The sequence below is a fragment of the Rhyacophila brunnea genome, unplaced genomic scaffold (genome assembly GCF_057557595.1).
Source record: "Rhyacophila brunnea isolate RB1 unplaced genomic scaffold, BYU_Rbru_1.0 scaffold_24, whole genome shotgun sequence".
Lineage (NCBI taxonomy): Eukaryota > Metazoa > Arthropoda > Insecta > Trichoptera > Rhyacophilidae > Rhyacophila > Rhyacophila brunnea.
This window is the reverse complement of record NW_028232904.1, coordinates 9,563,386-9,580,159: the sequence shown is the minus strand read 5'-3', so window position 1 is coordinate 9,580,159 and position 16,774 is coordinate 9,563,386. Positions and strand designations below refer to the sequence as shown.

Here is a 16,774-nt window from a genome sequence, read left to right as displayed (position 1 = left end):
AAAAATGATGTTTTATTTTGGGCTCCCATTGTGTCTGAGAACCAGTTTCCAACATTTTCTTGTCAGATTTAGAGTCATTGAATAGGTAAGTATTTAGGTTGTAAAATATGCAGTTGGCGTATTATTAGCACTGGGGCATATGAGGCGGTTAATTTCAAAGTTAATAACCTTCATACTCATTAAAATGATTAAAAAATCATGTATCAAACAAAGTGGTTGATGAATATAAATGACTTTGGAATCAACTTCCGGTTAAATTGTACTTAACTAATATGCAGAGCTAGATTTAATATTTTATTATGAATATACAATACGGTGATAAAGTAATTACAGAATCAGAATTAAAAAAAACCCCAACACTGAAACTAGTAGCTTCATATGTTATCCAGTAGGATTTTGAATGATGAAATTGAATGACTACTTGAAATACATTCTTTATGTATTCTACAGTTCCATGACAAACCAGAATAACGATAAATATAACTATGACCTTTCAGGAAAAATATAAATTTAATATTGAAATTGTCATATCTCTATTATGTTGATAGATTTTTAATAGCACAGATTTTCAATACGCCATAATAAATCAAATTATATACCTAATTTCTGCATTCCTAATCGCTAGAAAGCATCAAATAAACGGGACTTTGCCGGCAAGCTTAGGATATTTCATCTTAATCAATATAATATGCACAAAATGATTGGGTGACTAGGTACAACGAAATAATGACGTAACCTAACCTAACCTAAATAGATTCCACAAAAATTAATGTTTCATTTTTCCCGTGGCTGTTCTGTTTTGTCCGGTTACCGTATTCTACAATCATGATCTGTTTGAAATTGTGGCAGATGGCTTGTGTCACATGTTAAATCCAAGATAGCAGCCACTCCGGATGTTGATGAGAAAAATCAACCATAAACAAGGCCTGAACCGAAACGAACCATAAGTGCAAGTAAGCATTCGGCACACTTACATCTCCGCACTATGCGTTAGAGTGAGATAGAATTTCTACGGCTGGATTAAATATTTTTTGTAAACGTTGCCGGTAAAAATGGATTTGACTGATTACATTCATTAAAAAACTGAACATGTATGTATGTATTGCTGAAATTTATTGTTTTTGTGTTAAATATAAAGTTAGTGGTAATTATTTTTAGTTATTTTAGTAGAACATAATATGGTAAAGTATATTGTGTTTAAATTTGGTAGTCGTACTGAGAAGCAACACGATGGTATAACGTTTCATAGTTAAGTTGATAATAATAAAATCGTTGTTCTACTCTATGCGTTAAGGCGATACATCAGTGAAACGGCAAATAATTTTCAACTATAGGTGCGACGAAATTTTGTACTTGCTCACATTCTGAGAGAGAACGTCGAGCTAGACACACGTCAATTTGTTTCGTGATGGCGACGGGCATATTAATTCTTTAATCGTGTAAAGATGACTAAAAACGTTACCCATTTACTTTAAAAAGAAAACATGTCAATGAATATATTATTATTGTTACTAATAGAACAATAAGCAGAACATTAAATGGATGTATGTTGGATTTATATGACAAATTATATTTCGTTTGGCATGCGTCATTTGCACCTGCGACCCGCAATCCGCGCATCGCCTAGCCACGATCTTTTTAGACCGTGCCTCAACTGAGGTATAGCCTTAAACGCTAGAAAAACGGCTTCATTTTGGTGAAAAATAGGGTTTCTCTATACACATATCATTACTCTGAGCAGTGGACACACCGGAATATATGCAAGCCTACTTTCCATTTTCATACAGGAATTTGAGAGGAGGTTTCAAGATTCCCGTAAAAATTATCCAGTATTCAAGGTCAAATAAATGCCTAGTTTTATGTTTCCTCTTTATCTTTCAATTTTATAATAAAAAAATACAACAAAAGATATGAAGTTTTATTAATTATATGTATTATATTGCAGTGGCAAGGGGTCATCATCGCCATAGCAAAATAATATGCAATATATTGTACCTAAATCTTGCTTGTTTTAAATAATAAAACTGTGTTCACGTGGTTAATGTAGTTTTTGAATACAAGAAATCTCACTCAATCGTCTGCACTGTTGACGCACTAATAAACTTCTCACTTGTCGAAAGTTTAAAAACTTGCGTTTTAATATACATATTATGGTTGCGCTTTTTGTAGTGAACTGTAATTTTGAAAATACTTGTGGATTATGGTTCTAGGGGGGAGAGTGCTTTAAACAGGATGCCAGACACTGACCTTTTATGTTGAGAGGACTCACGCACTGGTAAACGGACGGTTCAGAATGTCACTCTCACGGTTTCACTTGGGTTTTGGGATAAATGATGATGACAAGTTCTGGATGGATGATAGACACGACGTTCGCTCAATCCGTATCAGATTTAGCGCAACGAAGGTCAATCATATGCGTTTTGAGTTACTCGGTAGTTAACGACGGCTAAGCTATCACCCACGATGGTCGCGTGGCTTAAATGCCGGCCCATAGAGTCGAGGGTCCCAGGTTCGAATTCTGGGTCTGGCAAGTACACATATTGTTTTTCAATTTGTGTATGAGTCAGAGTATGGACCTAATAGGTTGAGCAAGTGGCTGACATCCATTTCTCGTAAAAATAAAATCTGTTAATAAAAACCTCCACTCTGTGGAGGCCCATATGATCCTATTAGGATCGGACATGGTCGAAAGAAAAGAAAAGAAGAAGCTATCACGCGACCGCATTCTTGATGTCACTCGAGCTAACTCTTGAATAATAATTGAATCAATCAATAAACATTGGTTTAGCGGTTTAACCTAAGGGAATTATAGCGCCTGCACACGTGCATGGATTTACTTGCACCGATAGTGTGTATTTTAAACTATCGCGGTAATAACTGTTTACATGTAAAAGTGCTGACTGTCTCACCAATCTCATTCTTCAAGAGTAAGCGAGACGCGATGTTGTAATCGTATGGTACTATTTGACAGGTCGTGAAAATCGGTTAAGCTCAAAATGAGTCTCGCGGTGTAATTCGTTTTTTTACTGGCATGTTTGCCACTATCGTTTTACTGCGCAGGTACAGATATCGCACAGTTCCAATTGCAAATTGAAAATTCAGAAGCTTCTGACCTTTTTTGATCCATGAAATTTTAAAATTTGCACAATAATACGTGTTTACACAAGCATTATTTTGTTTGACCTTGTCTGATCCTAATAAGATCATATGGGCCTCCACAGAGAGGAGGTTTGTATTAACAGATTTTGTTTTTACGAGAAATGGATGTCAGCCACTTGTTTAGCCTATTAGGGTCACACTCAAAAACAATGTGTACTTGCCAGACCCAGGATTCGAACCTGGGACCCACGACATTATAGGCCAACGCTTAAGCCGCGCGGCCATCGTGGGTGCATTTTTTTGTTATGACCGCGATAATACGTACTGTCTGCAGTAAATCCATGCACGTGTAAACGGAGTACGAGTTACGTTAACAATATTATTTATTTGGTGGGGACAAGGGACGCCAAAATGTAGGACACGAAAGTAATTTTATCTGCTTATTAATAAAAATTTTAATTATCGTAATAGTTATTATATTTAAGAATCTGCCAAATTCGACATACAGCAAACATATAATATAATATCTGATTTATTAATAATCTGTTTAAAATAAATATTAATTGAACTATCTAACGGTGTTCCCCCTTAATTTATGCCAGAACTGCAACAGCGGTTCCCTCTTCTGCCAGATGTATGCGTTTCCCCAGTAGCACCAAGCTCTGAAACAGAGATAAAGAAAATGTTTGTAACAGAGATGTTGAATATTCTGCTGGATGTAGCCTTCTGGTTGCCCTATCGTTGCTGAAGCATGTTCCGGTTTGTCATAGGTGCTCAGTACATCAGTACAGTAACATCTATGAACATAAAGTATAACTAATGAACTCAGACAATAATTAAGTACTCGTCACTCGAATATCATATTAGTCAGTTGATATCAAACCTTTTAATCAAGCAGTTCAAAATTAAACTCGCAATTAACTAGTCGTTCCACGCAAATTGTGTTTGTCCTAATATGGTGTAAAACTATTAAATACTAAATTCAAATAGATAACTAAATTAATAGTATCTAAATATATACGCCCACGATGGCCAAGCCTATAACGTTATGGGTCCCAGGTTTGAATCCTGGGTCTGACAAATACATATATATTATTTTTCAATTTAGCAATATTGACTATTCTTCATCACACTTGCAATATTGCGCTTGAGTTGGCCGGACAGCATTTGGTTTAAATAGTTTGACACCAATGATGGTGGTCGTAGGTTTTAATTGTAAATAAATGATAGTCGCATACAAATAGATTTTCACTGCAGCATTTGTCATCAGCACCAACTACTTGTAAATTCAGTAATGTCGTACCTATTTGTTGCGGTTTATCCTCGATTTTCCTAGTGAATATGTCGTCTCTGTTCTGAAAGAACACACTAACTGGAGAATACTAGTTTTGAGTAATTTGACTTTGAAGTTGTTAAAATGTTTGAAACGGTCTATCATGTGAGTTTATTAAGTAATCATAAAAAGGATAACTTTCAAATAAAGACTGTTTATTTATTAAGAAGGTTTCCAGACGGTAAAGTTTGAAATAATGAACATTTTGGTAGAACTAACTCAATATGTAATTTTTTCGAATTAGTGTCTTCTGCCAGAACAGTGATGATGTGTTTAACCGGTCAAATCTTCTGCTTGTATATGTAATAACAAACATCGCCTTTAGTTGAGTTTTCACCGATATATTATGTCATATACTTTTCATAATATATAATAATATAATATATTATTGTATTTTTACCATTATTCTAGGCTAAAAAAATAATATATTTCCGTAAATTTAAACTTTATTAATACAAATCGGCACATAATGCGGTTACTAATTTATAATTTAATCCCAATATTAGCCATTGGTACGCCATTCATTATAATGAATATTTCGACACGTACTCATAAAAAGGTTCGCCATCGCTGCACTAGGAGCACTAGACGAATACCATAGGTCCAATTTAAATGTGATATATTCATCACATTTAGCTCTTTTTGGTTGTTAAATGATATGTTGGAATAGCCTCGCTGAATGATTCTAAAGTAGGATAGGTTGGGTTAGGCATTCATTGTATTATCTGATCTTGATACAAATCAATGTTCTTATTGCATCTAATAAAATTGGAACATTACTGTCTGCAATGCTCCACGAAAGCATAATTTACTGATCTCAATGCTATATGGCCATCTCATTCCGGTAAGACAGCTCACGGTCAACTATGCTACGGCGAAATATAATACATACAATTTATTTGAACCCCTCGTTTAGTTCTCAGCACCTCAATAATAATGTTTTGTAATATCGTGACTAATTTTTCTTAAAAACTTGCAAATCCGTCAATTGCTATGGCGGACTACGAATAATTAGGAATACTTACAATCCGAAGATTGCACCGCCAAGATGCGCAGCATGATCGAAGAACTTCCATCCCATTATCAGACCAGCTATGTCCACCCCCATTATCACTTTGATGGCCTTAGAACAACAGAAAAATTAAATTATTTTAAAATGTTTTTATTACATAGTTTCTGATTCCCACGATGGTTGAGCTAGGCTAGGCATCAGGCCTATAATATCGTGAGTTGCAGGTTCGAATCCAGGGTATGGCGAATTCACATGTTGTTCTTCAATGAATATTTGGACCTTATAGGTTGAACAAGTGGCTAACATCTTTTATAAATTAAGTAATGATAATTAGTATCAAAGCTATCCCTCCTTAACTTTTTTACTTCCGATAGGTGTATGTACGGCGGTACCTTGCACACCGCAAATTTTATTTCAAAAATAAAAAGAATTCTGTTTCAAGTCCGAGTATGTGACGACATTCCCAATATATGTCGTTGTGTGTTCAACATATTTGAATGTTTAAAATAATTGATTTACCCCCCGTTTCCCGTTCAAAGTGGGACGTCCAAAGATGTCATTTTTATATGAGCGGCATTCCGTTCACGTCAGCGGCCTCTCCGTTAAGACGTCATTGGCATTTATATTATCCTGTATTCCAAACTGTAATACGGTAGGACATCAAAATTAAGTTTGTATTTTGTATTTCGAATTTTTTTTCGATTTCTGCCCTGTCAATCCCGAATCAACGGGGTTTTACTGTATATAGAACAAAGTTTTCTTCAACATCTTTGGCATATAAGGATGATTTTAGGACTCTTTTTTTTAAATTTTCATTCATCAGCTGGGGTCGATCCACTGCTGGATGATCGGATAATCACCTAGCTCCTAAGCTACTTCACATTATTGCTAACATCGTTACCATTAGTAACGGCCTCGAATGACAAATAAAAAAATAATATACTGCTATAAGATGCTTACCACTCCGGCAGAAAATGTATACATCGGTAAGAATATAACACTAAGTTGAGTTTCTGGATATTCGCTGCACACGTATCCTAGTACGGCCATGATTGCTCCCGACTGAAAATAAATAATATTGCTTTATTTTTGACATGTCACGCTACAGATAAGACTAAACATGCCCGCATTGAGGGAAAATAACAACATTTTAAGCAACATAAAACTCTCGCTGTGTGCTGACATAACGTCATCACCAAAGAAGTGTCTTTGCTCGAAAAATGTTTTTTAAAAATGCAGGAGAGGGGCTGTTTTAGACTGAATGAGGAGGATGCCTGGTGACGTGACTGGTTAGCATTGGGCGTGAGGAACTCCGCTCTAATTGTGGATCCGCTGGATGAGCTTCCTGGCTTTTGACTTCCATGCAAATATAGCGTGTGTCAACTGAGTCTTGTGTGGCCATTCCAGGAGGTTGATTTCTGAACGAACCACTACGGACCCGTTGCGCAAACCTACTTCAGTTAAAGTACGAGAAATTATACATTTTCTCAACCGTGCGGAATGCAGATTGAATTTAAATACATATGCTTTGACGGCAGAGGCGCTCGCAATCGTTGGTTTGACATATGGGTAAACGTCAGATGTTTAATGTCGTACGTAATATTGTAGAAGACTGTTTATCCATTGTCTTTTACATAACTATTACTACCGTTGAAAGTGTTATTTTGTGTTTAAATTGTTAATATTTACCGCTCCAAGACTGAGTCCGGATTGCGCAGTGACTGCTTTGTGGAGATAGCTGGCAAAGCTGCTCACCACGCCTCCTGTTAAGTACATCGCCAAAAATTGCTCCTTACCCATTGATGAAACGACGCCTGAAAAGTGAGCACGAGAAAATCGTAAAAGAATGGCTTTGTTTAATTATGTTGCAATTTCATTGGGGATGTAAATACTTGGACCGGACGCAGAAAAATACGCCATTAATACCTGCATCATAAAATCGACAAATGACACGTGAAATGAATCGGCTGACAATTAACCTCAAATGATTTTTCAAAAGTATTTTCACATTACGAACAAGGAATAAACATCTACTTTGGATTGATCCCGATGAAGAAAGCATTTATTTTTGTAATAGAAATAGGATTATGAAAAAAATAACATGCTATTTCAATAATGATCTAAAAATCAGAACCCATGGTTGTCTATAGTCAGTCCGCTGCACTAATTCAAATGTCAAAAATGTTTTTAAACGATCGACACATTAACAGTTTTAATAAAATTTTTGATGATATTTTTGCTCGGTAAATGTATGGAGAAAATCATAAACTAAAATGTCAACAAATGTTTCCTCATTACATCCGAGATCTCGTTATGTCCGTGATCGTAATAACCAAGTTCGACTGTATTTTTTTTTGGGTTCGGTTCCGGTTTTTGTTCTGACAAAAATTACATTTTTTCCGGTTTTCGGTTCAGTTCCAGTTCGAAGTACTGGAAATAATTACCAGGTGGCAGTGCCACCTGTCAACATAATCAAACTATTATGAGAGTATTCTATCATTTGTATTCTTTTCTTCGATTAAAATAAACAATTCCTTTATTTGTGTGTCAGTTTATTTTTCAAATTAAGAATTAGCATTTATGTGTATGATTACTTTCACCTTACCTCTTTTAACATCTCTTCTCCCTGCCTCGCTCTCTCTTTTAATTTTTTTTTTGTGTTTAGTTAAAAAAAAGTTTTTTTTTTAACTAAACACAAAAAAAATAAGTTAAAAGGTATCAATTTTCAATTTTTTGAGACCGTTTTTGTTTGCCCCTGAAAATTTTAATTAATTGACTTCCGCGGTGTTGTTTCTTAAGCGACGATATATATTGTAATCAAGCAATAGCCAACGATTGTGGCTATAAACAAGAAATCATAGCCGCCGCCTGTTAAGATATCAAATTTCTTTGGCAGTGTCAATATTTGGCTGCCATTTAACGGTTATTTTACGAAATTTAGTGTCACATACCTGAGCTGAAGCTGTGCAGCACGTACATGTTAGCGAGGAGGTGGAGACCGGAGTATTGACTGAACGTGGAAAGTACCATAGGCCAGCACAAGATCTCTACAGAATAAAAATAATACATAATTTAATTAGATTCCTATAGCATAGTGGTCAATGCACATGGGCGTGAATCCCGATAAACGCAGATTTGACTCCTACTGGGTGTCGTATTCTTTAAAAAAAAAAACAAATTTTCTGTTGGTTAAGTGTTTTGAAATTATGTATGTTCAAAAAAACAAATAAGTTAATAACTTCATTTGTAATGGCTACATCAGAAGAATTGGAGGAGGAAATTCTACGACAACTAATGAACTTGACTAAAGATAACGTGTCATAGGACAGCATGCATATGAAGGGGTGGACAAGTTCACGTATCTCGGATCCAGCCTAAATACCGAAAATAAGACAGCAGAGGAGATAAAAATCTGCCTTATCGCCGGGAATAAATGCTGGCATGCCTGCAAGCGACTGGTGGGGTCGAAAATTCTAAGCCGAAGAAGTAAACTTCTAATTTATAAAACGATTATAAGGCCAGTGGTCACTTATGGCTGTGAGACTTGGTGCTTGACTCAAAACGAGGAAAACAAATTAGCTGTCTTCGAGCGCAAAATACTCCGCAAAATCTTTGGACCCACATTGGAACTACAGAATTAAAGTGAACCACGAGTTGGAAGAGCTGATTGAACAGCAAACAATCATAAGATACTGTAAGTCCCAAAGACTACGATGGGCGGGACATGTGGAGAGAATGCCTGAAGTTAGAGCGCCAAGGACCATGACGAAGTGGCTACCCCAACGGAAGAGATCCAGAGGCCGTCCAAGAAGGAGATGGGCTGACGCCGTAGAAGTGGACTGGCTTCATATAGGAAGACCCGGTAACTGGAGAAGTGTGGCGAGAGACCGGAGTGAGTGGAGAGCGGTTGTGGAGGAGGCCAAATCCCACCCCGGGATGTAGCGCCGTGGAAGAAGAAGAAGACGAAGAAAGATAACGTGTTCAGACTTGTTTCGTGGCTTGTTTGATATTTGGTGAAAGGTGGCGGGGGCCGCTACTCGGCCGAAAAATTAGAATGACTCGACTAAATTTGTCTGTTCATACACGATTAGTTACTAAATTACTCTTCACTCTAATCTGAACTAACGACTAATTCGAACCGGCCTATATCGTCCCCATAGTATAAGAATAGTTTGACAATGGGTGCACAAAAGAAAACCAAAACGTAATTCTCACGACGAATGGGAGATTGAGTATTTCTTTGTAATGGTCAAAAACAAGTGTTGTTTAATTTGTGACGACTCAGTTTCTTCAGTCAAATTTAATATGTCAGTTCAAGTTGAGGAATAACAATGGATAAGTGTAGTAGAACATTGCCAGTTTTGATAATGGATGATAGACCACAGGTTATTTGAAATTGAACATGCCTGACTTATAAGAATCTGACTTACTGGCCGCTGGATTGGAGCAGAAATATTTGAGCATGGTCGGCTGAAACCGAGGAATGCGCCACGCAGCAAACACCAAAACGTTAAGCGCGCAGATTGGGATAAAGATTTTCTCTCCCTCTCGTAAGCTGTTCCACCGTTGGTTTAGTTCATTACGCCATCCTCCCTAAAAAGCAAAATAAATTAATTATATAATAACAGTAGCTAGGGGTGAAAGTAGGCTGTTAATATTAATTTGCAGGTGGTGCTGGTTAGTTTAAACCAGGGGCGGGCAAACTTTTTGGATGGAGGGCCAAATTCAAGAATTCAAAATGAGCGGCGGGCCGCAAGTAAAATACCATTTTTAGATATACACTATTTATTATCACGAAAAATAAACATTACAAAAAAAATATTGAGAAGAATGAAACTGTTGTACATTTTTGAACATTTTTTTAAATTTAGGTGTTAATTTTGTAGTTGATATTGTTCAAAATCAAAGCTCAAAACTGCTAGTAAATGGGCATCGGAGATATTTGATCGTAAAGAATTGTTATTGAGGTTCATGATCGAAAATGTTTGTTCACATATATAGGTTGATCCAAAAATAACGAACATTTTTCTTGCATACCTACTCTTTCAGTTGGTCGAATTTGTCTGAATTAAGGGCATTGTAAAATTTGGAGATTTCTTCACGACGATGCAATTCTCTTAAATTAGTGTCACACTGCAGATTAATAATCTCAAGTTGTAGCTCTGTCGGTACACTATCAATATCTATTGAAATCGAAGTTCAACGTAGAAAATCGTGGTTACATAGTGTGAGACGAAACGTAAGGAATACATACTGAGATAATACATTTACGAAACAACAAATTTTTCAAATTATGATCTATTGTCAATATTTTTTTAAAAATTATAAAAAAGTTATTCGTAATCACAAGTACAATTATCGATGGCGGGCCGCGAAAAAATACCCGGCGGGCCACATGTGGCCCGCGGGCCGCAGTTTGCCCTCCCCTGGTTTAAACCATGTGTAGTCTAAACATAATAGTTTAGGTATGCTATGGGCGATCTGATAAAATAGCGCACATTTTTCAGTCATATTTTTTTTTTGTTGATTTAAAAATACATATTACAGATGGCATTAATTAGTTTTTTTAAAATTCATAAACCCTGCCTAAACCATAACATAATTGATAAAAAATATTCTTCCATATATAAAACTTCTTTTGGAAGCGGGTGAAACCAGTCCTGATAAATATTAATATAAGTGGAACTAGTACTACATAATGTGTATTACATAGTGTGTAATGTTTGAGGCTTTCACGGTTGTTTTTTATCGTAGTAGATTTTTGGGTTTCCACTGTGTGTCCTTTTTCCTTCTTTACTCGACGCTTCGGGCTCGTTGCAGAGGCCATTATCAAGAGATATGTTTTATGATGAAATGTAGTGTAGGTATGTGAATGTAAACGTTGCTCTAAGAATGTCAAAATGAATCCGATTATCTAAGAGCAAACGTTGCTCAGAGTAATCTGTCAATCATTACGACCGGGGATACTGGCTCGAATATTAGATTTTGCTGATAGTGCCGGAAGCCATGACGTTTTTAACCGTAATCCATCATCCCTATTGATATTTTCAGGGTTTCTGTGGATTTCAATGGCCTCCTTTACCAATCGTGCGAAATATCCTTTATTCCGACCCAATATCTCGGTCTCAAAGTCAAATTTGTGCCCTGTATCCATCGAGTGCTCGGCAATTGCCGACATCGTGTAATGTTTAAGTCGGTATGCTCTCTCGTGCTCAGTCCTTTACTGGTCTTAACATATTTCGGACCTTTGTCGACGTTGAGAATATTGTTTCAATATTATGTTTCCGAAGTATCCTGGAGATAGTATCGGTGGTGTTTTTGATATAAGGTAGATAGGCCCGGCCTTTGAACTGTATCTGTTCCTCCTGACTGACCGGGTTAAGGTTGATTTTGCTTCTGGTGGCTTTTTGGATCATATTGTGAGAATATCCGTTTGCTTGAAGAGCCTTTGATACTTGAGATATCTCGGATTTTAAATACAAAGATTCGCAGATACGCCGAGCTCTTGTCATCAAAGTCGAAATCAGACCCATTTTTTGAGCAGGGTGATGGTGAGAAGAAGCATGTAAATAACGATTGGTATGAGTTGGTTTCCGATAGACTCTGTGTCCTAGAGAACCATCTAATTTTCTGATAACTTCCACGTCAAGAAATGGTAGAGCTCCGTTTTGTTCAATCTCCATCGTGAATTTAATCATCGAATGTAGATTGTTTAAATGGGCCAAAAACTCATTTAGAGCTTCTATACCATGAGGCCATATTAAGAAGGTATCATCGACATACCGTAACCAGCACGAAGGTTTTAATCTACACGTGTCAAGAGCTGTCTGTTCAAAATTTTCCATGAAAAAATTCGCAACCACGAGAGATAGAGGGGACCCCATAGCGACTCCTTCGGTTTGTTCAAACACTTTGCCCTGAAAGCTAAAGTAGCTTGACGTCAAACAGTGCTTGAAAAGTCCAGTCATTTCTGCGGAGAAAACTTCACCTATTAATTTTAGGGTATCATCCAGGGGGACATTTGTGAATAGTGATTCTACATCAAGGCTTACTAAGAGGTCAGTAGGCTTTACAGTCATATCAGCTAATAATTTTACAAAATGTGTTGAATCCTTAACCTATGATGCGGTGGCGTTGGTATGTGGTTGCAAAAGGGACGCCAGATATTTCGAAAGTCTATACGTGGGAGAGTCGATTGCGCTAACTATCGGTCGAAGTGGGCAGTCAGGCTTGTGAATCTTGGGTAACCCATATATCCCAGGAGTCTTCGGCGCTTTAGTAAATACTTTCCAGTATTCCTCACTAGGAATATCGGAAGATCGAACTAATTCCCTCGTTTTTCTGTCAATCTTGTCGGTGGGGTTCCGCTTTACATGTTTATACACAGGGGTTTTCAGTAATTCTTCCATTTTGGCAACATAGTCCGTCGCATCCATAACGACTGTCGCATTTCCTTTATCAGCGGGTAAAACCACCAGTTGGTCGTTTTTTCGCAAATCGTTCCGCAGGTGTTATGTTACTTTGTGGCGGTTTTGATTTCCTGAGGATACGGCTGGCATCTTGTCGTATTTCTTCTGCAACAGCAGCGGGTAGTTTGTGTATAGCAGATTCAACTTCGCATATGATGTCTACCACGCTGTCTTGTTTCTTAGACATGCCCCAGATAGTTGCACCAGTTTATAAGTGCCATGGATATAATATTTTGAATATTTCAGATGTAAATTACGGAAAATAAAATTATAAATGGAACTGTAGGAACTACATGCGACTAGCAGAAAAAAAATTTGAATCAAAGGCATGTGAAAATGGGTTCCACTGTAGTGTTATACATTTATTTTATTATACTTATTTATGCACCCCCCCATCTAAAAAGTTGCCTAAGCCACTGGGTAATGGGTACGGAATGTTGATGACATTTAATTTCGTGTGAATGTATTGTCACAATTAATAAAAAGTGTTTGTCGGTTTAAATAGTGGTTATCATATTGGTCATCAAGATAAACTCTTATTACTCACAAGTTTCTTGGGCGTCTGCAGCCAGCTGCCGGGTTTCTTCATCATTTCAATGGCGTGCGATCGCATCGTCTCGTACTGCCATATCGCCGCGCCGGCTATGCTCGCCGTCGAAAACTGAAATTAACGCCTGTCCAATTCATAAAACACATATTCCAATTACATAACAGTGATAATATGTAGTTGACAAAGTAGATACGTATTAGAATAGAGTTTACCCAATAGGTAAACTGCGGCATATCAGTATCTCATGTGTAATTCAGAATTATATAGTAAAGTTCTCTCTAAGACAGTGTCGGCAAACCTTTTTATATATGGAATGGGAATTTGTATCGTGGGACACCAAATAAAAAACCCCTAAAAAGTTAAACATACTTTATTAATATAAAGCTAAAAATATCTTTGTAAGGATAACAATAAATTAATAATATTTATAAGGGTAAAAGTAGGTACTTCCTTAATAAATATTATAAGGGTTCGTTGTGTTGTTGAAGGTGTAACTATGGCGACACCTGAGCTCGTGCCTGGCTCACCACAATAGCTCACTGTACACTGATAGAGTTACGGAAAGCCGTGTATATCGTTGTCAGACCAAGCAAGACTACTATGCTGAGTCAGGGCCAAGCTGGCCCAAGGTTAACTGATGTTTCTAGGCCGTGTGTCGCCTTATATTGCCAACTAGGCGACCCCTTTCTCGCCGTCCAGCTGATAAGGCCGGTGCGCTTCGGTGGGGAACGACTCGATAGTGGGAACGCGCTGTGGTGGGGGCGCGCCCGCGTTGACTGTAGGCGACGGCCGCTGTGCGAGGGAGAAAGTATTCGGAGGTCCCGCGCTACATATTGTTTTATCAACATAGGTACATAATACATATTGTATCAGTAGCGAAGGGTAAAGGTAGGCTGTTAAGATCCAACATAAATAGTGCACACTAGAGGTGTGAAAACTTGTCGATTTTGAAGACTAAGTATACTTACTACCAGTATAAAAAAATACTTAGTATCGAAACTTGTTCCAGAATACTTACTTTGGCGTGCGTATGCGACATAAGTCTCATACTCAACTGGAACTAAAACTAATATTAGTATTTGAAATATCAACTAAAAATATACAGAGCTCGGCTTTTCGAAATGTCACATTTATTATAAAATTTTGAACACATTTTAAATTTATTAGTTGTTTTTATATTCGGTTATAATATTCTTGTTAACATAAAATGAATAACAATATTAATTTTTTATTTTTAACATGTTTTGAGCGGTTATAATAAACCTGCACCACATTCCCGAGGGAATGTGCTGGGACACAAAATTTATGACCTATTGTTCATACATACGATTATGTCATTCGAATGCATAGACTAATATATTAAAATATATTTGTATTCAAGTGCTATCTCGCTCGCGCGCATTTAATGTCAATAGTGTTGAAAGTCTACCAACTAGCGAGCGACTCGTGATAGCATCACAAGTTTTTGGAACAAGTTTATTGGGTCACACATTCTTAGTATGGGTAGTTTCATCTGAGACCTGAGTACACAAACTGGGGCCTTATGTTATAACTTGTGACATGAAGTCACCCGACGACATGACGTAATTGTGACGTAACCTCAATACACGCATCGAGGCGAGCCGCCCAAGCACACGGCTCACCGTAGATATTATTATGCTGAAACACCTATTTGCGTATGGGGACAATGGATAACGCCAGTATTTGAGTAGCGTTAATTTCTCGAATGCTATTATCACTGTGGTAGTACGTCACAATGATGTCATATGACGTCATGTCGACCGGGTGACTTCAACTCGTAAGTTACAACATAAGGCCCCTGGTGACAGTATTTCCAACTCACCTCTAGTGCACACTAAACTTTATCGACCAAACGTATTTGTTTTCATTAAACTAAGACTACAATATGAAGACAGCGTTTGTTAGTTTTTAAAATTCAATCAAGCCCTGCCTAATCCAAGCCATAATAGATAAAAGTCAAAAAATATTCATTAAGTATATAAAATGATGTAGGTTTAATGGTATAATTTTAGATATTTTATCGATAGAACGTTTTTTATCGATTATGGTTTGGTTTAGCAGGGCTTAAAAAATTAAAAAAAACTTACACCATCTGTAATATGTATTCTTAATTCACTAAAAACAAATAAATATCACTGAAAAGATGTGCACTTGTTTGCACAATATGTTTTTTTCTCGCGAAATCATTCAGGGTAATTGTGCCGCACATGTTGTCATGAGCTTTTATAATTTTTTTTAACAAAAACAGTTTATTCTATGTACATCATGAAAATGGCCATTTTGAGACAGGCAATCCGCAGGCTATGCACGCACTGCGATTGCGAAAAAGACTAAACGCAGACAGGGCTATTCACACTCACCGGAGTTGCGATTTCGGAGAGATACCGTTATGTTTATTTCTTCAATAAAAACTGATGTCTCACCGCTATTGTGAATCCAAATGGTTTAATCAGGTTTCTGTAGGGTACATGTAAAGATTCTACGTGACTTCCTTCCAAACCGATATCAGCAGGTCTGGAAACCTTTCTATGGTGAGACTTAAACCCCCGCTTGGTGCTCTGTCTGAAGAGTATTGGATCTTGTAATCCATATCTGGACTGCGCGCTGAATATATTTGTCTTCAATCCTTTTCGTATGAAGCAGGAGTTCCTTAATTAAACATTTACATTAATATTCATCATTAAAAATATTCTGTTTATGCAAAAATAACAAAATATCTATGAATTATTATAACCTATAAATTTTTACTCACTGAGTTATTGTAACCTCGGCAAAAGCAGAAGCTTGCCGGAAAATAGAAATCATCTTATAATACGTCGAAGTATTCTTACAACATACTTCAATGACAAAATCCTTTATAAAATAATTACATAAATATATAATATATCACAAAAGACAGCTACAAATTGACAGCTACGCAAATGTATTGCCAAATATTCGATCACCTGAGATTGCCATATAATAAAAAGTAAATTTGACAGGTTATTATTTTATTATAAATGTTATATAAAAATACGAATATAATGTTTAAAAAGTGAGAAAAAATGTCTCAAAATATAATTAATAACTTTTGATTTTTTAATATGCATATGAATAAAGAAAATCCATTTATAAAATGTGACATTGTCGCAACCCCCGCGGTCCGCAGCTAGCTTCACGTGGCAGCTGGAGCGACTGGTTGCCGATTCGCAATTTTTCGAGAATACTCGAAAAATCAACGAAAAATTGCTCCTACAGGCTGAGGTGAGTGCTAATTTACCTTATTTATTCATTTAAATCGATGTCACATT

The 16,774-nt window shown here is 36.8% G+C and overlaps 1 protein-coding gene across 1 annotated transcript; it reads right to left on the bottom strand.

Moving 5' to 3' along the window:
* Window positions 1–3,533: 3,533 nt before the first annotated feature.
* rho-7 (rhomboid family intramembrane serine protease rho-7) lies at window positions 3,534–16,412 on the bottom strand. Its single transcript, XM_085951610.1, has 9 exons — window positions 16,237–16,412; window positions 15,908–16,133; window positions 13,461–13,574; window positions 9,875–10,037; window positions 8,396–8,491; window positions 7,134–7,258; window positions 6,405–6,506; window positions 5,458–5,555; window positions 3,534–3,761 (listed from the first exon to the last, which is right to left on the bottom strand). The coding sequence occupies exons 1-9, from the start codon at window positions 16,287–16,289 to the stop codon at window positions 3,668–3,670; spliced, it is 1,071 nt and encodes a 356-aa protein (XP_085807736.1). The 5' UTR covers window positions 16,290–16,412; the 3' UTR covers window positions 3,534–3,667.
* Between the last annotated feature and the right edge of the window lie 362 nt (window positions 16,413–16,774).